General features: G+C 43.8%; 2 protein-coding genes across 2 annotated transcripts in view; both read right to left on the reverse strand.

The window, feature by feature from the left end:
• Positions 1-12744, reverse strand: part of NT5DC3 (5'-nucleotidase domain containing 3) — a 63409-nt gene extending 50665 nt beyond the window's left edge. Inside the window, exon 1 of the mRNA XM_018048183.1 lies at positions 12446-12744. Coding sequence (XP_017903672.1) covers positions 12446-12647 — 202 coding nt within the window. The 5' untranslated portion in view covers positions 12648-12744. The remainder of the gene's footprint in view (positions 1-12445) is intronic.
• The window catches only part of LOC102179170 (putative tetratricopeptide repeat protein 41), an 82141-nt gene continuing 69472 nt past the window's right edge, over positions 14543-27211 (reverse strand). Inside the window, 3 exon segments of the mRNA XM_005680542.3 lie at positions 14543-14572; positions 14574-15219; positions 15311-15440. Coding sequence (XP_005680599.2) covers positions 14543-14572; positions 14574-15219; positions 15311-15440 — 806 coding nt within the window.

Below are 27211 nucleotides of genomic sequence, written 5' to 3' on the forward strand. Positions count from 1 at the left end.
ACAGCTATTCAGGCTAAAACACTTGACTTGTGCTGGGCCACGTCTAGGGTCCCATCTCCAGGAGTGGGGGGTACTTGCCGCAAGCCAGGCTAAACCAGAGTCCTTCCCTTATTTCTCTGTCTTTATGATACAGCTTTTTTTTTTTTGGCCCCGCAGCCTATGAGATGTTAGTCCCCTGATCAGGGATTGAACCTGGGTCCTTGACAGTGGAGCAGAGAGTACCAACCACTAGACCGTCAGGGAATTCCCTGTCTTTATTATATACCTTTACTGAGTCACAAATGAAATATAATAAATTGCACACAGAGCATACAGTGTGATGAGGCTTGACACACATACACAACAATGAAGCCATCATCAAAATAAAGATAATAAGTATATATCTGACATCCCCAAACATTTCCCCTCACCTTTCTGAATCCCACTTCTCCCTCGGTCCCCTGCTATTCTTCTTCTGGTCAGATTCGCTTGCATTTTCTAGAACTTCATATACATGGGATCACCCAGAACGTAACATGTTTGTAAACTGGTTCTCTCACTTACTAAGCACTCAGGAATTTTCTAATAAGCATTTACTCCACAATCGCTATGTGCCAGACACTGTACAGGGCACTGTGTAGGGAATATTAAAAGATAATAATAACGCACAAGCTCTGTAGTAAGCAACATCCCAGGCAGAGGTGGGAGACCAGGAAATATCACGCTGATGGGTAGAGATGAGAGGAACTTAACATGAGGCTGGGCAGGCCCGCAGAGGAGGGCAGTTCAGAAGTCCTTCTACTGCATCTATTCATCTCAAAAGCAGCTTTCATTTTTCCATGAATTTAGGTATTTTGCACTATCTCCAGGGAAAAGTAATTCATGACAAATAGAACGAATCATCTGAATAATTAATAATACACATGACATTTATACTACTCCCACCACAATTTACACCTTATTACTTTGTAAGTAATACCCGTAATTCTGATGGCTCCATAGATATCCATCATGCTTCCTAAAGTCCCAAATATAAAATTATATGCAATGGTACTTGAAATAAAATTATATAGAGTAATGATTTAATGACAACACAATCTTCAAAGTCATTTAATTTTTAAAAAACTGTTCAAAAGAAAAGTACATTTGTTTCAAGGGAAAATATTAGAAAAAGAATATTAATCGTATAAAAAGATCAAACACTAGGCAAGCTATCATGAAATTTTCATCAAAGCACAGAGGAAATAGAAGAAAGTAACTATCAGGGCCTTCCATACGCCATGCATTGCTTCTCTCCAGTCAAACCACACGCGGCCTCTTGCGCTCAGGACCAAGGATCAACAAGGGATGTCAAGAAACTCGAGTACGTGTGAACAAGCGTCCCAGATAATCAAGGCTAAGGGGAGGGCTAGGGCGATGCATGATCACCATCTTCCCATTTAGGCAGCGATCATATGGAAGGGGAACTGGAGTTACATACTCTCTGTGACTCAGGCCATCCAAAATAAATACTGGCAGCATTGGGGTCACATGGCAAACTCGAGCAGATGCCAGGTGGCCACCAGCGAGGGCGATGGAAAAGGGATTTCTTCTCAAAGCAGAGGCCTGGACTCCGTGACCTCCAGAAGGCCTCTGGCTCTCTCCTTTCTTAGGAACTCTTCCTACCTGAAGATGTGAAAATGACGCAACACGTTTCTCTCGTAAGCCCTTTTGCTACTTTTTCCTGTAGCCAAGGATCATCAGTATCACACACCTAAACAAAAGATTTCTTAAGACTGTATCGTGCTGGTATAAGGAGGGAGGTGGGAGGGGGGTCCAGGACTGGGAACACGTGTACACCCGTGGCGGATTCATGTTCATGTATGGCAAAACCAATACAGTATTGTAAAGTAAAATAAAGGAAAATAAAAAAATTAAAAAACTGTATCATGCTATTATTCTAAGATACAAGAAAGGTATAAAAATAAAACAAACCACACCCACGTCCCCCGACCGCCTTGTGCTGTGTGTGCTCAGTCCCTCAGTCGTGTCCAGCTCTTTGCAACCCCGTGGACTGTGGCCCGCCAGGCTCCTCTGTCCACGGGATTCTGTAGGCGAGAATACTGGAGTGGGTGGCCATTCCCTTCTCCAGGGGGTCTTCCTGACCCAGGGATCAAACCCGCGTCAAGACATGATTTACCTTTTTCCGTTCATTCACTCATTAGAGTACAGTTCCCAGAGGCTTAACAGACCTGTGACACTGCAGCAGACTGAAGGCAGAACACACAGATATTCCAGCTGTCTTCTGGTAGGCCCCCATGCAGCTCAGGAAATAAACCCGCTAAGCCCTCGCTGCATTCTCCTCCTGCCAAGGCGGTAACCACTACCCTGAATTAGGTGCTTATCATCCTTCTTCCATTTCTTTAGACTTTGACCACGTACATGTGTACCCCTACAAGTATCTTTTATGTATTTCCAAACCTTTTATAATTAGTACTCATCTGCAACTTGCTGTTTTTTCACTCAGTCTTATTTTGGGGAGACCCATCCATATTGATAAATAAGCACAGCTTTAGTTCAGGAGTCACACTGTGGGCTGTGGAGCCAGAAAGTCTCTGTTGTACCTGCACGACTCTGATATCGCAACACGAAAAGAGCCAAAAGATACATATAGGGAAACAAATGGGTGTGGCTGTGTTCTGATAAAACATAATACACAAAAACAGGAGGCGAGATTTGGTCTGTGAACTGTAATTTGCAGTTCTTCCCATAGTTAACATTATTTCCGTTCGATGCCATTTCAGTAGTTGTCTGATAGTCACACTTGCTGGTTTTCTTTGGTTCACATTTGCCCAAGATGTCTTATCCCATCTCATTAAACGTGAACCTCTTCTACATCTTTTTTCAGGATGGATCTCTTGCAAACAGCATCTAGCTAGATTGTGTTTCTCACATCCGATCTGTTCATCTGAGTTTATCATGATCACCGATATATTTGGAATTACGTCCACTAACATCTTTCATGATACTTGCTGCTTTTTCTCAGTTTCTGTCACCTCTTCTCCTGCTCTCTTTTGGACTGATTTCTGTATTGTCAATATGTGTTTAAATTTACTCAGCGGTCAGTCAATTCCTTTGTTCTTCCTTGGGACCTGGTGTGAAAGTCTATTCATCCAGAAGAGTTTATATTTGCTTCCATCAGGAATTCCAGGAGGCTATCACCCTGGGACCACTTTTAGTTAATTTCTTATCTTGAGGTTACACAAGCAGACCACCCAAGCAGAATAAATTCAAACTCAAACCCATGTGAGGACTAGCGTATGAGTACAAGGTCATGGGCAGACTTTCAGGACACCCTCACCCACACAGGAGCAAGTGTAGAGCAGAAAGCAAGACTGACACATTTCCCTATTGTCTCCGCATGGAAGGCAGCTCCCTGTAGGTCCCAGATTTACTGAACAGTTTCAGACTGTGTATGTCCTCCCAGCAGGACAGAACTCACAGGCATCTCAGTGTATACGTGTGTGTATACACACTCCCTCTTAGCCGGCACAGCCAATAAATCCCAACAAGTGCTCCCAAGACCATAACACCTTTAGCACTGCTCATCAATCTTCATCTTTAGTCCCTGTGATTTCTCTTCAGTTTCTCAGAGCTCAACTGTACATGCAAATAATGTTCTTTGTATTTTTCATTTGAGTGTCAGTGCCCCGTACCATGGGCTTCCCTAGCGGCTCAGTGGTAAAGAACCCACCTGCCAAAGCAGGAGATACAGGTTCGATCCCTGGGTTGGGAAGATCCCCTGGAGAAGGAAATGGCAACCCACTCCAGTATTCCTGCCTGGGAAATCTCATTGACAGAGGAGCCTGGCAGACTATAGTCCACGGGGTCACAAAAGTCAGACACAACTGAGCAACTGAACAACAGCAACATCCTGTACCAAAAGGGTTCTGAGACTGTCAACAACATCTAGTCTACCAAACTGCTGAAAGCCAAAATCCAAAAGAACTTTAAAACGCAGAGCATGTCTGTGTTTGCGCTTGTCTTCAAGAGCTCAACTAAAGATTGGTTTCCAAACCCAGCTTGTAAAAATATAGATTCCCTGGCTCCACACCATCTGAAACAGAATGCCTGGGGCTAGGGCCTCGAAATGTCCATTTTTAACTGAGCTCCCAAATGATTCTGGTATGCCCATCAAGTCTGAGAATTACTGAAACAACAAATATGTTTAATTCTACCTACCTTTGAAGACTGACAATAAAGTTATCTTTTTATCTCTGTTTTGTACTTTATCTCCTTTCACCTCCTAAAGTATTCTTTAGAACCTCTATTTTGGACCATTTCCTCCAAAAAGGGGGTTCTACAGTCAAATTCACTTGGGAAGTACTAAACCTTCATCCTCCTTCTTGGAGAGTTATGTATTTTAAAGGCTCTGATTCACTAGCTCTGATAAGCTTATGTGTAAAGAAGTTCCTTTAACATACATTTTGCACATTTCTTTAATCACATCTCTCGACGGTGGAACCCAGTCTGAGAATCACTGGCCTAATGTTTCAATTATCTTACAGGTATCTCTTTAACCCACTGCAGTTCCTCCAGGGAAGGATTTGCATTTTGTGCTTATTCTATACACACTAAGGTTGCACCATTGAGCTACACCCAGTCCTCACTAAACATCAACCAAGAACTCTGAATAAATCCTTTGACACCCTTTAAGAGCTTACAAATAGAGGAAAACAACAGAATGGAAAAAACTAGAGATCTCTTCAAGAAAATTAGAGATACCAAGGGAACATTTCATGCAAAGATGGGCTCGATAAAGGACAGAAATGGTATGGACCTAACAGAAGCAGAAGATTTTAAGAAGAGGTGGCAAGAATACACAGAAGAACTGTACAGAAAAGATCTTCAAGACCCAGATAATCACGATGGTGTGATCACTCACCTAGAACCAGACATCCTGGAATGTGAAGTCAATTGGGCCTTAGAAAGCATCACTATGAACAAAGGTAGTGGAGGTGATGGAATTCCAGTTGAGCTATTTCAAATCCTGAAAGATGATGTTGTTAAAGTGCAGCACTCAATATGCCAGCAAATTTGGAAATCTCAGCAGTGGTCTCAGGACTGGAAAAGGTCAGTTTTCATTTCAATCCCAAAGAAAGGCAATGCCAAAGAATGCGCAAACTACCACACAATTGCACTCATCTCACATGCTAGTAAAGTAATGCTCAAAATTCTCCAAGCCAGACTTCAGCAATACATGAACCGTGAACTTCCAGATGTTCAAGTTGTTTTTAGAAAAGGCAGAGGAACCAGAGATCAAATTGCCAACATCTGCTGGATCATCGAAAAAGCAAGGGAGCTCCAGAAAAACATCTCTTTTGGCTTTATTGACTATGCCAAAGCCTTTGACTGTGTGGGTCACAACGAACTGTGGAAAATTCTGAAACAGATGGGAATACCAGACCACCTGACCTGCCTCTTGAGAAATCTGTATGCAGGTCAGGAAGCAACAGTTAGAACTAGACATGGAACAACAGACAGGTTTCAAATAGGAATAGGAGTACATCAAGGTTGTATATTGTCACTGAGCCTATTTAACTTGTATGCAGAGTACATCACGAGAAACGCTGGGCTGGATGAAGCACAAGCTGGAATCAAGATTACCAGGAGAAATATCAATAACCTCAGATATGCAGATGACACCACCCTTATGGCCGAAAGTGAAGAACAACTAAAGAGCCTCTTGATGAAAGTGAAGGAGAAGAGTGAAAAAGTTGGCTTAAAGCTCAACATTCAGAAAACTAGGATCATGGCACCTGGTCCCATCACTTCATGGAAAATAGATGGGAAACAGTGAAAACAGTGGCAGACTATTTTTTTGGGCTCCACAATGACTGCAGCTGATGACTGCAGCCATGAAATTAAAAGACATTTACTTCTTGGAAGGAAAGTTATGACCAACCTAGATAGCATATTCAAAAGCAGAGACATTACTTTGCCAACAAAGGTCCCTTTAGTCAAGGCTATGGTTTTTCCAATAGTCATGTATGGATGTGAGAGTTGGACTGTGAAGAAAGCTGAGTGCCAAAGAATTGATGCTTTTGTACTGTGGTGTTGGAGAAGACTCTTGAGATTCCCTTGGACTGCAAGGGGATCCAACCAGTCCATTCTGAAGGAGATCAGTCCTGGGTGTTCATTGGAAGGACTGATGCTAAATCTGAAACTCCAATACTTTGGCCACCTCATGCGAAGAGTTGACTCATTGGAAAAGACCCTGATGCTGGGAGGGATTGGGGGAGGAGAAGGGGACGACAGAGGATGAGATGGCTGGATGGCATCACTGACTCGATGGACATGAGTTTGGGTAAATTCCGAGAGTTGGTGATGGACAGGGAGGCCTGGCGTGCTGCGATTCATGGGGTTGCAAAGAGTCAGACACTACTGAACGAACGACTGAACTGAACTGAAGAGCTTCTTGTAACACTTTGTACTAATCTCCACGCTTCTTTCCACAACTTAATATCCTTCGTAGCCCTGGCCAAGTAGCCAAACATTCTTAAAAGAACCAAGCTCTGAGATGACCTCTGCAGGGGGAAAATCCACCAGGCTACCCAAGTGTACAGCTGGAGTAACTTCTCTTGAAGGCACAGGAACGTTCCATCCTGTACCTAACAGGACAGGATAATTATCTGATCAGCACACAGGGAAGCCCAGGCTTGAGTTCAAAAAGTCACACACAATGTATAAATAAGAGAAAATAACAGACCACACACAAGTATATTCATATCTTTGAATTATAGTCACACAGTGATTTCTCAGACTTTCACCATTTTAGGACAAGGTTTCTCAGTCTTGGCACTATTGAAACCTGAAGCTTGATGATTCCTGGGGGAGGGTGTACTATACTTTGTAGGATGTTTAGCAGCATCTCTGGCCTCCAACCCTCCCTCCCCCTCCCCCCCCACCCTGGCCGGAGGCCAACATCACCCTCTTTCTCCCAGTTGCGACTATTAGAAACGTCTCCTGATACTGTCAAACATCCACTGGGAGTCAAAATCCCCCCTCCCTTGCTGCAGATGAGAGCCATAATTCTATAGGAAATTTTTGCTAAAGGTAACCAAAAAGGAAATAGACTAGCATTTCTTTTCCTAAGAAAGAACCTTTTCTTCGGGCTGAGTTTGACTTCAGATACATAACTATTACATGTCCAGAAATCTCAAGTTTGAAAAAAAAGAGGAACAAATTCCAAGTGAGGGACATTCTACAAGGTATGTGACCACTATTCCTCAAAACTGTCAAGGTCATGGTAAACAGAGAAACTGAGCCGCTGTCACAGCCAAGAGGGGCCCAAGGAGACATGATAAGTAAATGCAGTGTGCTATTCTGGATGGGATCCTGGAGGAGAAAAGGAGACTAGGTTAAACATTGAGGAATTCTCAACTAAACAGGGACTTTGCTTAACACTGATACATACTGACCATGGAGCAGTATTGGTTAACTGTGACAAATGTACCCATTTTATACCCAACTCAGGTGTGGATTTTTTCCCCAGGCCACCAATGCCTGGACACAACAGGGTGTCCTACAAGACAGCTCACTTCTGACACCTCCTGCAGAGAGCATCACACCCTACAGGTTAAAGGCTCAGCCCTCAAGACCACCCCAGCCTAACTTCAATCACGTGCTGGTGGTCACCTGCGCCTCTGACAGGCCAGCGATAGACTGGAGGGTCCACTGACTACCTCCTCAGGTTCAAGTAATTGACTAGAGCGGCTCACAGACCTCGGGGAAACCTTTTACTTTCTAGATCGCTGGTTTACTGTAAAGGGATACAACCCAGACAGAGCCCGATGGAAGAGATGCATAGGGCAAAGTTGGTAGACAGCACGAGGAATTTCCATGTCCTCAGTGGGTGTCCCACTCTCCCCACATGAATCTCCATGGCAGTCCTGTAGGACTGAGCCCTTAACTTGGAGGGTCCGATGCTCTCCCCAGCAGTGGTCAGGAGGAAGTGTCAGTGTGGAAGGACACTCAGATGTGTCCAAGAATTGGTGGCCGGGGGGAAAACGCACATCTGAATTGGGTGCAGAACCTTTTAGACACATTTGTCACCCAGAAGCCCTCAGAACCCGTCCTTCTGGGTTTTTATGGAGACATTTTTGGAGTCGTCTTCATTATGCAGGCATTTATGGAGTCTTTGTTACATGGGCAATGATTGAATCATTGGCCACTGGTGATCCATTCAATCTCCAGCCCCCTCTCCCTCCCCGAGGAGTGGGGGAACCAGAGGACACAAGTGCTAAGTCTCCAATCACAGGGCTGGGTCCCCCTGGCAACCAGGCTCCCCTCCTTGGTTGCCTAGGAGTACTCCAAAAGCCACCTAATTAATATAACAAAGGATACCTTTATCCATCAGGGTACTTGGGAAATTCCAAGAGTTTAGAAGCTCTGTGCCATATTTCTGATTTTAAAAAATCACAATATCACCATCCCATAGTCATGGGGTTTACAGAAACATGCGATTTTCTTGTAAATCTAAAACTGATCTAAACAATAGTCTTTTTTAATTTGGAGGATGGGAGAGAAAGAGTAAGGGTAAAAATCATCTCCTCCCCGAGCAGGCTTCATTCTGGGAGTCTCTTCAAAGAGAAGACACCTGAAAGGATTGTTCCAATTAAGGCAAGAGATCAAACACCAGAAAGCAATAATCAGGAAGGGAGAAAATAAAATTTTGTCCTCTAGTAAACTGGGGGGATGGGGGGGCAGGGGGTAGGTTTTTGTACGAACATCAGTATCTCCTCTGAGTCTTTACTTCTATACACACACAGTGTCAAGCATTTGCTGCATATCCCCTGGAGCCGGTTATTTATTAATATCTTCCCCAAGCTGGACCGACACTTATCTGTTTACCAACCTCCCCATCCGTGCAAATCAGGTCCTTCTCCCTTGGCCCTGGCAGGTGCTCAGCCCCTAAGGGCCCCTTCCACTCAGTCGTGTCCATCTATGAAATCAATAGCTTTTAAGCCCACTGAAAGCGAAAAGTGAAAGTGAAGTTGCTCAGACGTGTCCGACTCTTTGTGACCCCATGGATTGTAGCCCACGGAATTTTCCAGGTAAGAGTACTGGAGTGGGTTGCCATTTCCTTCTCCAGGGGATCTTCCTGACCCAGGGATCAAACCCAGGTCTCCCGCACTGCAGGCAGAGGCTTTATCTCTGAGCCACCAGGAAGCCCTAAGCCCACTGGTAACTGCTTAATAAAAGTCTAGTGAATGCAAATACTTGGTGAATGAACGCAGGTTGGGCACATGTACAGACTTCAGCTAAAGTGGTGGTGCAGACCCAGACAGGGTGAAGGAAGAAAGTCCCTGTGTCCGCTGTGGTGAGACACGGACCACGTGGACACGTGCTGGGAGGTGAGGACAGGACCCCGAACACTGATTCACAGACCTGTAACACTGAAAAAGCTCACATATTATTTACTCCAGGGGCTTCATTCTACAGAAAGACGACTAAAGAGATTAGATGGCTTGTTCAAGGCCACATGTGGTGCTCCGCTAAGCAAAAGGAGACATAGACCCTAGTGCTACTAGTCCATCTCCACAGTTTACTAAGCATGACTAAGACTGAGTTATTTACTAACTAGCCAAAAGAGCTACTATCCCCTGAGTGTCTGCCAAGCCTACTCTAAAAATCCTCGCTTTATCCCCACTCCAGTATTCCTGGGCTTCTCAGCTGGTAAAGAATCTGCCTGCTTTGCAGGAGACCTGGATTCAATCCCTGGGTTGAGAAGATCCCCTGGAGAAGGCAACGGCTACCCCTTCTAGTATTCTGGCTTGGAGAATTCCATGGACTGTATAGTCCATGGGGTCGCAAAGAGTCAGACACAACTGAGCAACTTTCACTGGCAAATGAGAGCTGGAGGGTTGAATGATAAAGATCAGATTCAGGCCAGAGTTGGGCTTTGGTGTGGGATAATCCCACGGGGTTTGGAGTAGGTCAGCTTGAGGAGATTTTGAGATGTGTTAGCTCTGGTGTTAAGTTCCTTTTCTCTGACCTCAGTTTTCCCAAGCAGATTCTTTACCAGATGAGCCATGAGGGAGGCCCAAGATACTGGAGGGGTAGCCTATCCCTTCTCCAGCAGATCTTCCCGACCCAGGAATCAAACCGGGGTCTCCTGCATTGCAGGTGGATTATTTACCAGCTGAGCTGCCAGGGAATTTCATTCACCGGGCACTATTCTAAATACCTTTCATGATGGACGCACTCATTCCTCACCACAACCCTCTGATGTGGGTACAACCAGCATCCATCCCCATTTTACAGATAAGGAAACTGGAGCTTTGTGATGTTCCCAGAGTCACAATCTACAGCAGCAAACCTTGTCTGTAAAATTGGAATGGCAAAAATTTTGCCTGTAGTGTCATATAACGGAGAAGGCAATGGCAACCCACGCCAGTACTCTTGCCTGGAAAATCCCATGGTCAGAGGAGCCTGGTAGGCTGCAGTCCATGGGGTCGCTAAGAGTCGGACACGACTGAGTGACCTCACTTTCACTTTTCCTTTCATGCATTGGAGAAGGAAATGGCAACCCACTCCAGTGTTCTTGCCTGGAGAATCCCAGGGACGGGGGAGCCTGGTGGGCTGCTGTCTGTGGGGTCGCACAGGGTCAGACATGACTGAAGTGACTTAGCAGCAGCAGCAGCAGTGTCATATAAAACACACAACTGCCATTCAACCAAACATTTAGAGAAATGAAAACATCTGTTCACACAAAAACCTGTACATAAAGATTTACAGGAGCTTTATTTACCTGTCATGGTCAAAAACTAGGAGCAACATTGTAGTGAACTGTTCTGTATCTTGACCCATGCTGAATACACGAACCTGCACGTGATAAAACTGTGTAGAACTAAATACACGCTCATAAGTATGAGTAAAACTAGGAGATTCTGAATAAGATCTGTGGGTTGTATCAATGCCAATATACTGGTTGTGATACTGTGCTGTTGTTTTGCAAAATGTTGCCAGTGGGAGAAAGAGGTTAAAGGTTATGCTAGATCTCCCTGTATCAATTCTTACAACTGCACAGGATACAATTATCACAACTGAAAACTTCAATTAAGAAGTCTTGCCTACCCATCACGTTTGATGGTCTTTTTATATTCCTTTCACTTAAGATCTGCAATTCTCAATGTCTCAAAGCCAGTCTTCTTGCCACACACACCACTTCAAAAATCGATGCAAAATTAAACTCTGAGCAAAGGAAAACTAAGACAACAAACCCTATTTCACAGAATTTTGCACTTCCGGTCACTTTGAGTTCCCTCAGAAAATTATTCTAACTGGTGAAAATAAGCCTCTTGTGTTCTTTCATGACTTCTGGACAAAAGATGGAAAATGTGATTCTAAAAAATGTTCTCTCCACTAAATATTTTCTGCCTCTCTCTGCCATCTCCATCAGCACACATTCCCCCCCCAACACACACACACACACAAAATATGAGTACAAAAATTTCTATTCTAAGTCCTCGCTGAAAAAGCAGCACGCATGAATTATCACTGGCCCTTTACACCAATTCCCAAATGATGAGCTGCTACTGGAAGGCAGGCGGGAAACAGGACAATGGGTGTGGGGCTGAGACAGACTCGAGGTGGAGACCACACCTTGGCCAGGCTTCTTGAACTTGAGTCTGGCCTCTCTCATCTATAGGATGAGGATGTGGCAGCTCCTTCCTAGGTATGGGGAAGAATTCCAAGACACAATTTATGTGTCTGATATTAGTATCTACTGGGTCCTCTTTCTAGCCTCCCTGTTTCCCTTACCAACAATCAAATCAAGCTCATTTTCTGGCCACAAAGAGGTCACGCCCTGGAATCCCCTCCTCGCTGAGGTTAGTAGATAACTCGGGACACTCCCAACCTGGACCCCTCTTATTACAAGTACAGCAAATCTTACCCTATCCTCTAAAACAAAGAAGGAAGATAAACCAGCCTCCGGACCCTCGGCACCTGCCCAGCAGCCGGAATCCAGGGTAACCCGCCGCCTGCCGGACTCCGGCGGTTACTATTATTGCTGTTTATTAATAACAATACGTGGCGTGGCGGTGACCGTCTCCCAAAAGATGTCCGTGGAACCCCCCAGGAGGGTCCAAAGCGCTTTCGATGTGGAATTCTGGCCAAACAATCTCAGGAATGTATAAAGAGGCTTTCCCGACAGGAGAAAGGCAAGAGTTGTAAAGTTTCTCTGCAGGCGCATTTTTCCGCGTTTCCAGGAATCGCACTGCAGAGGCGTCGTCGCCCGCGGTTGGGGTTGGGGACGACCGAGGGTGAGGAAGGGGAGGGAGGTCCGGCGGTCCTCAGCGGACCTCGCGGGTCCGAGGGTGCCGGCTTCCCGGATGGCCGCGTGGGACGCGACCTGGCGCCCCAGCCCGGCGGAGAGGGGCCCTACACGTCCAGAAGGCTCGGGAGCCGCAACCCCACTCACCTTCCGTGCTCCTCTTCGCCTCCCTGTAGCGCTCCCATAGATAGCGCTTCATGTCCGGGGCGGTCCCAGGTGCTGTGCACAAGGGCCGTGCGGGGCCAGCAGGCGACCGCCCCCGGACCGCAGTCCGGCAGCCATCCCGCAGGGCCGTCACTGCCCTTGCACCGGCTCCACGAGCCGCCGCTGTTACCGCCGCCGTGGCCATGCCTGCCGCCGCCCGGCCGCGAGTGGCGCCCCGGGGCCGGTGCTCTGCCTGTGCTCTGCCCAGCGGGCGGGCGGTCCCTGCGTCTGAGCACGTGGCGGCGCAGCCCGCCCCATCGGCCGCCGCGGGGGCGGTGCCTTAGGTGGGGCGGAGTCCTGAAGGGGCGGGTCGGAGTTCTGGGGGCGGGGCCTTGGTGGGGCGGAGTCCTGGAGGGGCGGGCTGAGGCGGGGCCTGGAGCAGGACCTATTTCGCCCGGCAGGGCAGCAGCTTCCAGACAGCCGAGACCACGAGCGAAACATGCTACAGTCACTTCTTGATCGTGTGACGCGCAGAGGTGGCTGTGCGGTAGCGTGAACGTCCCATCAGCCGAGGTCACATGAAATGGAGTGACTCTTTGCTGGCCCTCGACCACGAGTCGGGATCCCGGCACCTCACGCCGACCCCGCAGCACCTTCTGTGACTGTCCCCCGACCCTGGCTGTACAGACAGCGCGCCTCTGGCCCTGACTCCAGGAAGCGACCTCTCTGCATTAATGACCTCCACGGCCTGGACCTCCCCTGGATTTCGGGGACGGGTCTGGGAGGTCCCGCGTCCCTGGCTTGGATCCTTCCGGTCCCACCGAGGAGCCAGTATCTGGGCCCAGGTCCCACACGTAGGCCGATGTGCCTGACAGGCACCCCCCACCCCCACCCCACTGCATAGCCTGGCAGGGCAGTGCCCAGCCGCCACAAGATTCCTGGCTCATGAGGGAAGCCCTCGGGACACCAGTCCCTCTGCTCCAGCCCACGCGTACACGGCGCGGTGGACGCGTCTTCTCTCAGACCTACAAGGCTGCACCTATTCTGTGCGTTATGGTTCCACCAAAGCCAAACAAACAGTAAACCTCACGACACGACGTTTCAGTGTCGAATGAATCAGACTTGGCCCCTGGGGGAAAGTCTGATGCGGCCCACCCAGAACCCAGCTGAGAATCCCTGGACTGCGAGGGCTCGCCGAGCTACCCTGGGTTTCAGTGCAGTGCAAAGCAGACCACACCACCACCTGTGACACAGGTGGGGCACGATTTAAGACAAATAACCCAAAGCATTCCTGTATGCTTAAGCTGTGGGCTGAGGGGATCAGATGTTTTCATGGAAAAAGGTGGGCTATGGGTTAGATCATAACAGACAGTAATTACTATTTACTGAAGGCTTGCAATGTGCATTTTCTCATGCAGTCCTCTCAGAAATCCTAAAAAGTTGGCCCTATAATTTCTCCCATCTTTTAAGTGATGAAACTGAGGTTAAGTGTGATAGTGCTGTTAAAGTCGCACAGCTAAGCCCATTCTTTCACTTGGATTCCTAATGTAATAGGTAGGATTTCGCTGGGTGATAAGCAAGAAGGAAGTCAATAATTAATCCTCAGCAGTTAACAGGTAATATCTTACAAATCACTGATAAAATGAGAGGCAATTAAAATGTTTAACACAGATATGGTATCAAATCTGTGGACTCTAGTACTTTAAACTAACTTTATGGTTTTAGTTTATTCCAATTTATGTCTTCCCTTATGTTAAAGAGATGCGGTGATAGCAATTGTAAATTTTGTGTACATAAAACATTAATTCATAAATTCATAGACAAATGATAGTAAAAGTAACACAATTAGAACTTTAGTAACATTATCTCCATATATTTTTAGATATGGAACCCTGTGGTATCAACAGTTTTCTACTTACCACAGAAACATGAATGACTTAAAAAGTGTTCTTTTTAGCTACCGTCAGTTACAATATTTCAAGGGGTTAAAAAATAAAAATAAAATCCCCAGACCTTGATTATCACCAGAATATATCTCATCAAAGAATTCTAAATAATGACAAGTAGAAAAAAGTTACATAGAAGAGCCCATGAAAATCTTTATTTTTTATCAGTATCATATGAGGTCTTCCATCAACTTTGTTTCAAACTGAGATCTTCTCTGCAAAAAACACTTGCGAGAAACTGAACTGTAATCTGGGCTATGAAAAAGCCACTTCTCTGAGATGAGCTCAGATACAGGTTTCCAGGGATTATTTGCGCTAAGAGACTCTACCAGGGGATGCTGGTAATTTGCATTAATTAGGCCCTTTTCACTCTCACTTTTAGCTGACAAAATCCGTTGCCGTGAAAGCTTTACTATACCATCCATTTTACCCAAAGGTAAAGTTTTAGAGGAATAATCTTTCTTTTTCTTCACTGCTTCTTTTTCCGGGCCATTCCATATTTCAACATTACTCTGTGTCTTCCATCGAGTCTTTTCCACAGCCGAAATGGAAACAATGGGTCTCAAGGGCTTTTTTCCTTGTCCTGAAGCGTGTTTTGATTTATCTGAAATTGTCTGAGCCACCAAGTCCAAGCTTTTAGCCCCCTGTAGCTTATCTGCTTTGGTGCACATTGCTGAACTCACCGTGTCTGAACTCTGAGCACTGTAATAGCTTAATTTAAGCAAGTGCTCCAAAAATGAGGCGCCATGCCTAAGACCTTCAGAAGACTGCTGGCTCATACCTTGAGGCCAACATCTCCTACCCCGAGTCCGCTCAATTTCCCTCAGAAGGCTGCAAAGGAATGAAAGTTGTCAAGAGGTCATTTACAGGGCAAGAATAACCCGAAGTATACCTCTTGTTGAGACACAGAACAGAAACTCACTGTAGGATTCCAGGGATCGATGAATGAGAATATCCGAGGTAGGTGGCCCTTAAATCAAGTGATTTGTACAAATAGCCTATTGCCTCCATCATGACTTGATGACAGGAGTCACTTATCAATAACTGACCTGCTGGATATTTGAAAATGAGAATGTTAGAATTTTTAAAAATGACTCCTGGCTTCAGACATTTAAAAGAGAATAAAAAGTATTCTAAAACGTGGCATTGGGACATTACCGATAGTAGTATTTTTGCCAAAAACATTTAACCTGAGTCTAATATCAGAAAACAATCAGATACAAATTCAAGACATTGGGACAGGGAGGGGAGGGTAGAAACTGACCTAGGTTCTTCAAAGATATCAATGTCAATGAAAGGCAAAACAAGTCCTACTAAAATGTTCTTAACTAAAGAAGGCAACCAAATGCTGAAGATCCTCACCAGAATTCTGGATCAAAAAGTAAACAGCTATAAAGAACATTTAATGGGACACTCTGGAATATTTGCATATGAACTGTACGTAAGATAATAGTCTTGTGTAATGGTTTAATTTCCTGTGTTTGAGAATCCCCAGTGGCTCAGCGGGTAAAGAATCTGCCTGCAATACAGCAGACATAGGAGATTCAGGTTTGATCCCTGGGTCAGGAAGATTCCCTGGAGAAGGAAATGGCACCCCACACCAGTATCCTTGCCTTAAAGTCCTATGGACAGAGGAGTCTGGCAGGCTACAGTCCGAAGGGTCTTGGAAGAATAGGACAGGACTGAGCCACTAAGCAAGCAAGAACTTCCTTGGTAGCTCAGACGGGAAAGGATCCACCAGCATGCGGGAGACCTGGGTTTGATCCCTGGGCTGGGAAGATCCCCTGGAAAAGGGAACGGCAACCCACTGCAGTATTCTGGCCTGGAGAATTCCATGGACAGAGGAGCCTGGTGGGCTACAGTCCGTGGGATCACAAAGAGTCAGACACAACTGAGTGACTTTCACTTATGTAGGGGAATGTCCTATTCTCAGAAGACACATGCTGAAGTATTTAGAAATAAAAATGCCACATCTGCAACTAACTTTCAAATAATCCAGCAAATACATATATATTTGTGTGTATGTGAAAGGAAGAACACAAATGTGACCAGAATGTTAACAATTAGTGATCACAGATGAGTATGTAGGTGTTCATTATACAGTGCCCTCTGCCATTGTCAACAATTAATATAATTCTCTAAAATACGTGAAAAGTAAAAAAAAAAAAATTAGTCAATTGCAAGTGGCACTCATTTATTCATTTTACCCAATTACAAGACTGCTTTTAAGGGGCTAAATTGATATTGCTGATTACAATCATAATGTAAGGCCAGTGCCTGTAGGGCATCAATCTGGATACTTGATAAGAGGCTGAAAGTGAAAGTGTTAGTCACTTAGTCATGTCTGACTCTTTGAGACCCCATGGACTGTAGCCTGCCAGGCTCTTCTATCCAAATAATTCTCCAAGCAAGAATACTGGAATGGATAGCCGTTCCCTTCTCCAGGGGATCTCCCTGACCCAGAGATCAAACCCGGGTCTCCTGCATTGCAGACAGATTCTTTACTGTCTGAGTCACCAGGGAAACCTGATACAAGACTGTTGAGTATTTAAGGGTAAAAAATACTGAAAGATGGCCTAGCCAGCATCCCTGTATTAATATTAATAACAATAAACACTGCAATTTATGTAATTACCATCTATCCGGTGTGTGTAATCCTATAAGGTACAAACTATCATCACTTGTCTTTTTGTGTCATTATTAATATTTACTCTCTTTAACAGGACACATATCCACAGGATTCAAAGATGAAAACGTATAAAGATGTGAAATAAAAAGCATCTCTCCCATCTTGGTTCCCATCTGTGCAATCTTCTCCAAAAACCGGTGTTCTTTCAAAGAATATTTTGTGCATGTCACTGGCTTTTAAAGATGGGAAAACTGAAAGAGGTCTAGTCATTCGCTCCAGCTTGTGGTTGAACAGTCTTGGGGTAGCCTCATCCACCAGCCCATGCCCCTGACTCTGTGGGAGGCCCCCTCTCCCCCGCTCCTGAACTGACCTTCTGCATATCTGCGCTGTGACACTGTCTGCAGAGAGGCTCTTTCTGTAGCTCTGCTGCAGGGGTCATAGCACAGATCTCACAGTGCTTCTGCTGCTAATAGGGAGTTTCCGCTGTTGGCTCCGCTTAGCAATCAATGGCTATTTTTCTTCTTTGGGAATTATTTTCATGACCCTCTATGAGGTTCTCAGTTGCCCCCACAAAGCTCAGCAGAAAGCACTTGCAAATTACTCTGCTCAGGATGACCACGTTGTATTGGTCATCCTGTGTGTGAGGGCTAAATCGCTTCAATCCTGTCCGACTCTTTGAGACCCTATGGACCATAGCCTGCCAGGTTCCTCTGTTCATGGGATTCTCCAGGCAAGAACACTGGAGTGGGGAGCCATGCCCTTCTCCAGGCAGTCTTCCCAACCCAGGGATCAAACCTGCATCTCTTCCGTCTCCTGAATTGGCAGGCAGGTTCTGTACCACTAGCGCCACCTGGGTAGAAAAGCACAGAGCTAGAATGTCTCACGTGCTGGCAGCTGAGCAAGAACTCATTCCTGGAGTTCCTGCGGATGCTGATAACCAGGCGCGCAGACTGTTCCTTCTCCCCGAAGGCCCTTTAAGAGGTTCTAACTTGCTGGGAGGTTGAAACTGTCCCCCAAACCAGCTGCTGATGCCCCTAACACACTCTTCATGCCTGTGCTCCCCACACTCCCTTTTGGCCACACACCTTGGCTCCTCAGGCCCCTTTACCCTCATGACCCATCTGGACCTGTATCGACAGCTTTGACCTCAGAACTTTCTTAAACGCAACCTATCTCTTTCTGGCAGCAAGCAGAGTAGTTGCCAGGAGAGGATATTCTTAGCTCAGGCCAAACCGCAGTTCACCCCATCTTCCCTCAGGGGTGGTACCAACTGGACAGCAACTATCCAGCTTGCTCAGTCCTTTCAAGCCAAGTAAGAAAAAAGACCAGGATGAGTTCATTTGCATACAAAAGAGGTCACTGAACCTCCTGCCCACTTCAAATTTCCATTCTGGGGACCTCCCTGGTGGTCCAGTGGCTAAGACTCCAGGCTCTCAATGCAGAGGGACTAGGTTCGATCCCTGGCCAGGGAACTAGATTCCACATGCCACACTAAGAGTTTGCATGCCACTGCAAAGATGGAAGACCCCGAGTGTTGCAACTAAGACTCGGCACAGCCAAATTAACTAATTCATTAATTTTAAAAAATTTTCATTCTGGATGGGGAGGGAACCTAACTTTCATTGCAGACTCTGTTGGTCGTTTTACATACAGCATCTTGTTAAGTCTTCAGAATAACCCTGTGGGCAGAGATGGTCATCCTCTTTCTGCCATTAGAAAATTGAGACTCAGAGCTCATGTCCACAAGCCCAGAAAATAGCAGAACTGGGATTTAAACCCAGGTCCCAAGATCCAATGACCATAACTTCTAGAAATGGGAAAAGAGAACATTCTTCTCCCTCTCACATTGGTTCCTTAGGAGATTTTCTGTAAAACCGCAACCAGGAAGGAAGCATCCATTACCTTTTCCACTGTGTACCTCCCAGCCACATCTGTCCTGTTTCCAAGGGAGAGTGAATTGGGGATGGGAGTGAGGGGCAAGGTCCTAGGACCTAGCTTCCTTGAAAATCTGTTCTTGTATTTTAAACGATAAATTTTCCTAGTTCCCTCACCTTTTTTTCAGTGCTTAATAGCAAAAAATAAAGTAGTATCTTTATTATTTTGGTATTTCCTCTGGAAATACATCTTTAGTATTTTCTCTGGAAAAAGAAAGTAAGATACTTTCTCCAAAGGCAGTCCTCTGTCCTTTTAAGTAATCTTCTAAGGTACAACTTCTTCTAACCTTTAGTCTACTGAAATTTAAGCCTGTTCCTCTTGCTTCATATAATATTTGCTGTCACCTAATAGGCAGATTTTTATACTGCCAGTCCTGTGTTCATTTCCTCCCCAGGGCACACAACTATAATTTAGGTTGCTGTCACCAGGTAACAAGCAAAATTGCAGGTGTTGGTGGAGAGCCTCAGGAAGTTTCCCTGAATGAGTACAGACTATAGACCCTGCCCACAAATGAGCTTCCACACTGTGCTTGGAGCGAATAGTTATGAAGTGGAAATAATCACAGCTTATATTCTCCATCCAGAAGATAGGTTGCCGACATGTAATGAGAAAGGGGAATTATGCAGGATTTCAAGGTTCTCTGTTTAAACTTTCCTTTTGTTTCATAAGTATGACTAGGCACAGTTGGGCCCATGTAAGTATGACTAAAGTTTGTTAGAAGTCTTTCCATTTGAGAAATGAAGCTTGTTTGACTCCTCCTTTCAATAAATGTATGTCTATAAACAGACTAGGGAGGGGGGAAATTGTCGATCATTGTCCCAAATGAAGCAATAAAAGCTTGCAATGGGATGTTTCCTTGCACTGTATTTCCACCCTATAGAAAACAATAAAAGGTTATGGGGATGTGGGGATGGGGGAGGGGACTGGATCTTTCCCTTTACCCCCTCCATTAAGGCCACTGGCTAGTCTGCTCAGAGGGACCTGGAAGCAGATGGCGGGCAGCGCCCTCTGTCTTCTGCCCCAAATACAGTGGGAACTCACTCTACCAATTCAAGGGGCTAGGCCTCTGCAGACCCCATCTGTGGGGAGAAGGAACAGATGCATTGTTCTCTCTTACACAGCTTTTGTTCCTACCACTCTGCCAAAATTGATGGTTCCCTATGACCATTCTGCTGCTAAACGCAATGGTGTGTCTTAGATCTGGTGGTCAGTTCTCAGCCCCCTCCTTTCTTGGCATCCATGATTTTACTGATTCTCCGCTACCTCTAGAGCCATTCCTCATCTCTCGCTACAACACTTTCCTCAGCCCCTTTCTTTCTTTTCCACTTTATTTTTTAATTGAAGGATAATTGCTTTACAGAATTTTGTGGTTTTCTCATTCCAGGGAGCCTAGCCTGCCCCCCTGAAGGCCTGGGGTCTTCTGCTGTCATCTAAAGGTTGTTTTGTAGAAGCTGTTCCATATGTTGAGTTTTTGATGTATCTGTGGGGAGGCTGGTGATCTCTGTCTTACTCCTCTGCCATTTTCTTCCATCTCTTTGGCCCATCTCCTAAGTTCTGTCTCCTGCCACCTTCTTGTCTTATCCTCTTCTTGGCTCTTTCAACTCTTCTACAGGGTTTGGCCATCATCTGTGTACTAAGGACTTCCAAAGGTTTTTCTCCATTTCAGTCTGATGGTTTCTAAGCACCACATTCTGCCTACTGAACATCTCTACTTAGATAAGAGATTCAAGTTCAACAGGCCCCAAATTAGCTCATCATGGCTCCCATTCCACCTCTCAACTTTGTGCTTCCTGCCTTGGAATGCCGACAGCTCCAGCCACCCAGCTGCACTGGCCGTGGATATAGCCATAAACTGGAGAAGGCCTCTGACTAGTCCCTTTCCCTCACCTGCTATATCAAATCAGGCACTGAGCCCTGTAGGATTCACCTACTAAATCACAAATACACTCTTTTCTATTTGTCTTGGCCCTCTCTTAGTGAACACAGGAGAGTTTCCATTCTCCTCTTGACCAATTCCATCCTCTGTTCAGCCTCGAGAGCGCTGGATCTAAAACGCAAAATCTAGGGACTTCCCTGGTGGTCCAGTGACTAAGACTCCAGACTCCCAATGCAAGGGGCTGGGGTTCAATCTCTGGTCAGGGAAATAGATCCCACATGCCACAACTAAGACCCAGCACAGCCAAATAAATAAAAATAAATAAATATTTTTTTAAAAATAGATAAGATTCTTCCCAATAAGACCACAAACTCCCAGAGCCCCAAAATATAGAAAGAGTTCAGAATTTCAGGTCAGGTGCCTGGGTTCCAAGTAATAAATCTACTGCTTACTAACTGCAAAGTTTTGGAATGTCACTTGGTCTTTCTGAGCCTCAGTGATTCTACAATAATATCTAACTGATAGGATGCTCTGATAAGCTGTACTGGGATAAGTCATATGAAATATCTTCTATTTCCTCAGCTTTAAAATTGCTGAGTCATATCTAGAGTCCATTTCAGGTTTAAAAGTTTACGCTTATGAGGGATATTTGACATTCTCTTACAACCAAAAGCATTTACAAATATACAACCAATGTATTGTATAGTCTATAATATGTTATTGTACTCTATAAAAATAATGTTAAAAATCATTCAACATACATAACATGTAAAAAAGAAGCTCTGCTAACAGACATAAACTGGATTGCTGGATTAACCAAGGGCCCTCTATTTCCTCTGCAGAACTTTCCACGTGATGCCCAGGACACATTAAAAGCCTGCATCTACAGGGCTCATCTCCACTGTGCTAGCATGCTTCTGCTCCTAACTGTGCAATTCTAACATGACCAAGACCCAACTGCTTTTGTTAAGTCAGTTCAGTTCAGTTGCTCAGTCATGTCCAACTCTTTGCAATTCCATGGACTGCAGCACACCAGGCTTCTCTGTCCATCAGAAACTCCCAGAGCTTGCTCAAACTCATTTCCATTGAGTCAATGATGCCATCCAACCATCTCATCCTCTGTCCTCCCCTTCTCCTCCTGCCTTTATTCTTTCCCAGCATTACATCTTTTCCAATGAGTCAGTTCTTCACATCAGGTGGCCAAAGTACTGAAGTTTCAGCTTTAGAATCAGTCCTTCCGATGAATACTTAGGATTGATTTCCTTTACGATTGACTGGTTGGATCTCCTTGCACTCCAAGGGACTCTCAAGAGTCTTTTCCAACACCACAGTTCAAAAGCATCAGTTCTTTGGAGCTCAGTTTTCTTTATGGCCCAACTCTCACATCCATACATGACTACTGGAAAAGCCATACCTTTGACTAGATGGACCTTTGTTGGCAAAGTAATGCCTCTGCTTTTTTTTTTTTTTTAATTGAAGGATAATTGCTTTACAGAATGTTGCTGTTTTGTCAAACCTCAACATGAATCAGCCATAGATATACATATATCCTCTCCCTTTTGAACCTCCCTCCCATCTCCCTCCCCATCCCACCCCTCTAGGTTGATACAGAGCCCCTGTTTGAGTTTCCTGAGCCATATAGCAAATTCCCATTGGCTATCTATTTTACATATGGTAATGTAAGTTTCCATGTTATTCTTCCCATACATCTTACCCTCTCCTTCCCTATCCCCATGTCCATAAATCTATTCTCTGTTTCTCCACTCCTGCCCTGTAAATAAATTATTCAGTACCATTTTTCTAGATTCCATATATGTGTGTTAGAATACAGTATTTATCTTTCTCTTTCTGACTCACTTCACTCTGTATAATAGGTTCTAGGTTCATCCACCTTATTATAACCAACTCAAATGTGTTCCTTTTTATGGCTGAGTAATATTGCATTGAGTCTATATACCACAACTTCTTTATCCATTCATCTGTTGATGGACATCTAGTTTGCTTCCATGTTCTAGCTATTGTAAATAGTGCTGCAGTGAACAATGGGATACGTGTGTCTCTTTCAATTTTGGTTTCCTCAGGGTATATGCCTAGGAGTGGGATTGCTGGGTCATATGGCAGTTTTATTCCTAGTTTTTTAAGGAATCTCTATGCTGTCTTCCATAGTGGCTGTATCAGTTTACATTCCCACCAACAGTGCAAGAGCATTCCCTTTTCTCCACACCCTCTCCAGCATTTATTGTTTGTAGACTTTTTGATGATGGCCATTCTGACTGGTGTGAGGTGATATCTCATTGTAGTTTTGATTTGCCTTTCTCTGTTAAAGAACGATGTTGAGCATCTTTTCATGTGTTAGCCATCTGTATGTCTTCTTTGGAGAAATGTCTGTTTAGGTCTTTTTCCCACTTTTTGATTGGGTTGTTTGTTTTTCTGGCATTCAGTTGTATGAGCTGCTTGTATATTTTGGAAATTAATCCTTTTTGTTTCATTTACTATTATTTTCTCCCATTCTGAGAGTTGTCTTTTCACCTTGCTTATAGTTCCCTTTGCTATGCAAAAGCTTTTAAGTTTAATCAGGTCCCACTTGTTTATTTTTGTTTTTATTTCCGTTACTCTAGGAGGTGGGTTGTAGAGGATCTTGCTTTGATTTATGTCATGGAGTGTTCTGCCTATGTTTTCCTCTAACAGTTTTATAGTTTCTGGTCTTACATTTAGGTCTTTAATCCATTTTGAGTTTATCTTTGTGTATGGTATTAGGAAGTATTCTAATTTCATTCTTTTACATGTAGCTGTCCAGTTTTCCCAGCACCATTTATTGAAGAGGCTCTCTTTGCCCCATTGTGTATTTTTGACTCCTTTGTCAAAAATAGCCCATAAATGCAGGAGCTTATTTCTGGGCTTTCTATCTCGTTCCATTGGTCTATATTTCTGCTTTTGTGCCAGTACCACACTGTCTTGATGACTGTAACTTTGTAGTATAACCTGAAGTCAGGAAGCTTGATTCCGCCAGCTTCCTTCCCAAGACTGCTTTGGCTATTCAGGGTCTTTTGTGTTTCTATATGAATTGTGAAATTTTTTGTTCTAGTTCTGTGAAAAATGCCATTGGTAATTTGATAGGGATCACACTGAATCTGCAGATTGCATTTGGTAGTACACTCATTTTCACAATATTGATTCTTCCTACCCAGGAACATGGGCTATCTCTCCATCTGTTTATGTCATCTTTGATTTCTTTCATTAGTATCTTATAATTTTCTGTGTACAGTTCTTTTGTCTCCTTAGGTAAGTTTATTCCTAGATATTTAATTATTTTTGTTGCAATGGTGAATGAAATTGATTCCTTAATTGCTCTTTCTGGTTTTTCATTGTTAGTATATAGAAATGCAAGTGATTTCTGTGTATTGATTTTGTATCCTGCAACTTTGCTAATTCACTGATTAGCTCTAGCAATTTTCTGATATTATCTTTAAGGTTTTCTATGTACAGTATCGTGTCAGCTGCAAACAGTGAGAGCTTTACTTCCTCTTTTCCAATCTGGATTCCTTTTATTTCTTCTCTGACTGCTGTAGCTAGGACTTCCAGAACTATGTTGAATAATAGTGGCAAAAGTGGACACCCTTCTCCTGTTCCTGATCTTAGTGGGAATGCTTTCAGTTTTTCACGATTGAGAATAATGTTTGCTGTAGGCTTATCAAATATGGCCTTTACTCAGTTGAGATAGGTTCCTTCTATACCCATTTTTTGAAGATATCATAAATGGGTGCTGAATTTTGTCAAAGGCTTTTTCTGCATCTATTGAGATGATCATATGGTTTTTATCTTTCAACTTGTTAATATGGTGTATCACATTGATTGATTTGTATATATTGAAAAATCCTTGCATCCCTGGAATAAACCCAAATTGACCATGGTATATGAGCTTTTTGATGTGTTGCTGAATTCTGTTTGCTAAAACTTTGTTGCATCTATGTTCATCAGTGATACTGGCCTGTAGTTCTCTTTTTCTGTCTTGTGTTTGTCTGGTTTTGGTATCAGGGTGATGATGGCTTCATAGTTTGGAAGTGTTCCTCCTTCTGCAATTTTTTGAAAGAGATTTTGAAGGATAGGCATTAGCTCTTCTCTAATTGTTTAATAGAATTCTCCTGTGAAGCAATCTGGTCCTGTACTTTTGTTTAGGGGGAGATTTTTGATCACAGCTTCAATTTCAGAGTTGTTCATAATTTATATTTCTTCCTGCTTCAGTCTTGAAAGATTGAACTTTTCTAAGAATCTGTCCATTTCTTCCAGGTTATCTATTTTATTGCCATCTAATTGTTCATAATAGTCTCATAATCCTTTGTATTTCTGCATTGTCTGTTGTAACCTCTCTTTTTTCATTTCTAATTTTGTTGCTTTGATTCTTCTCTCTTTTTTTCTTGATGAGTCTGGCTAAGGATTTGTCGATTTTGTTTATCTTCTCAAAGAACCAGCTTTTAGAGTTTTATTCATCTTTACTATTGTTTCTTTCATTTCTTTTTTATTTATTTCTGCTAGGATCTTTATGATCTCTTTCCTTCTACTAATTTTGCTTTTTAATATGCTGTCTAGGTTGGTCATAGCTTTTCTTCCAAGGAGCAAGCATCTTTTAGTTTCATGGCTGCCGTCACCACCTACAGTGATTTTGGAGCCCCAGAAAAGAACGTCTATCACCTTTTCCATTGTTTCCCATCTATTTGCCATGAAGTGATGGGACCAGAAACCATGATCTTAGTTTTCTGAATGTTGAGTGTTAAGCCAGCTTTTTCACTCTCCTGTTTCACCTTCATCAAGAGGCTCTTGAGTTCCTCTTCACTTTCTGCCATAAGGGTGGTATCACCCTTATTTGTTAGTCTAATTTTGGTAATTGACCTAAGTATGGTACACACTAGTAACATAAGAGTGTGAAGTGAAAGAGGGCTGTTTTCTATGAAAAATAGTATGAATGTTTTGGAATTATGAACAAGAAAATCATAAAAGATTGAAGGCAGAAAAAGTCAACCATTGAAAGAATCCTGCCCAGAAGTATCACAACTGCCTGAAGTTCTCATCCTCCAGAAACTAAAACTAAAAACTGTGAATGAGGCATTTTGAGAGATATGACATTCAATTCCAATCAGAGGACCCATTAAAAACAGAGATCTAACTTCGAATTTTAAAGTTGATGCAAACAATTACATGTATATGTTTAAGTTAAAATGAAAATGTAAAGTTTGTCTGTATCACTTTCCTGACATTTCTGATTCAGGGACCTCCTGCTAGCAAGAAGGGGACTCTGGCTGAGCCAAGAGTTTTAAAATCAAATGAGGAAAAGAGGACTGACTCACCCCACTGAAAGTCACCCACTAGCGCCTTTGTTTAGGTTCTTCCAAGTGTGACTGAGATACTTGGCATTTCTTCTGTAAAAGATTCCCAGGGAGAGGGGAGTAACAGAATGTTCATCTACCATACCTCATCCAAATTACACAATTCCATATACAACACTCAGCACAACAGAATGGAACATGAAAGCCACAGTTGTTTTTTCCTCCCACTGAAATGATTTCTCAATAGGTGGATTTAAACATTTATAAGAGAAGAAGAATTAAAGATTGGTCTGTGTCAAAGGTGGCAGAGAACAAAATCACAAAAATCCTCTTTCCATGTCTGGGATTGTCTTAACTTTCTAGGATTAGCAGTTTTAGGAGATTAAGGTTTGTTCTTGAAACTGGATCAAAGTGGAGAGGAGAAGAGCTATAAAAGAAATATTGAACATAAAAAGGTTTCATTTTTGAAGAAGTGCTTCATGAAAATGTGATCAGAAGAAGCAATAAACCTCAGGATTATCACCCTCTCAGGAACCCATCATTTTACTATGTCATTTGCATGCTTAGTCACTCAGTCTTGTCCAACTTTCTGCAGCCCCATGGACTGTAGCCCACCAGGCTCCTCTGTCCATGGGATTTCCCAGACAAGAATACTGGAGTGGTTGCCATTTCCTCCTCCAGGGAGTCTTCCCAACCCAGGAATTGAACCTGTGTCTCTCACGTCTCCTACATTGGCAGGTGGGTTCCTTACCACGACTGCCACCTGGGAAGCCAAATTTCTTTTTCAATATGTGCTCAGTATAATCTCATGCATAAAATTGTTGTGAGCATAATTAAAACATGAATGATCATTGCTGGACGCCCACTATTTTTATACCCCTTGAAAGGTTATACTGTAGCCTATTCATTGATTAAATGTAATAAAAGACTAAGGAAGATGCAGGTGCCAAAACTTTCAAGCTAGTAATTATCATCATTAATCTATAATCCAAACTGATATCTAAAATGTCCTCTAAAGATTATTGTTCTCAATAGGCTAAAATACAATTACAGTCACTTCTT

This window comes from Capra hircus, chromosome 5 (genome assembly GCF_001704415.2).
Source record: "Capra hircus breed San Clemente chromosome 5, ASM170441v1, whole genome shotgun sequence".
Classification (NCBI taxonomy): domain Eukaryota; kingdom Metazoa; phylum Chordata; class Mammalia; order Artiodactyla; family Bovidae; genus Capra; species Capra hircus.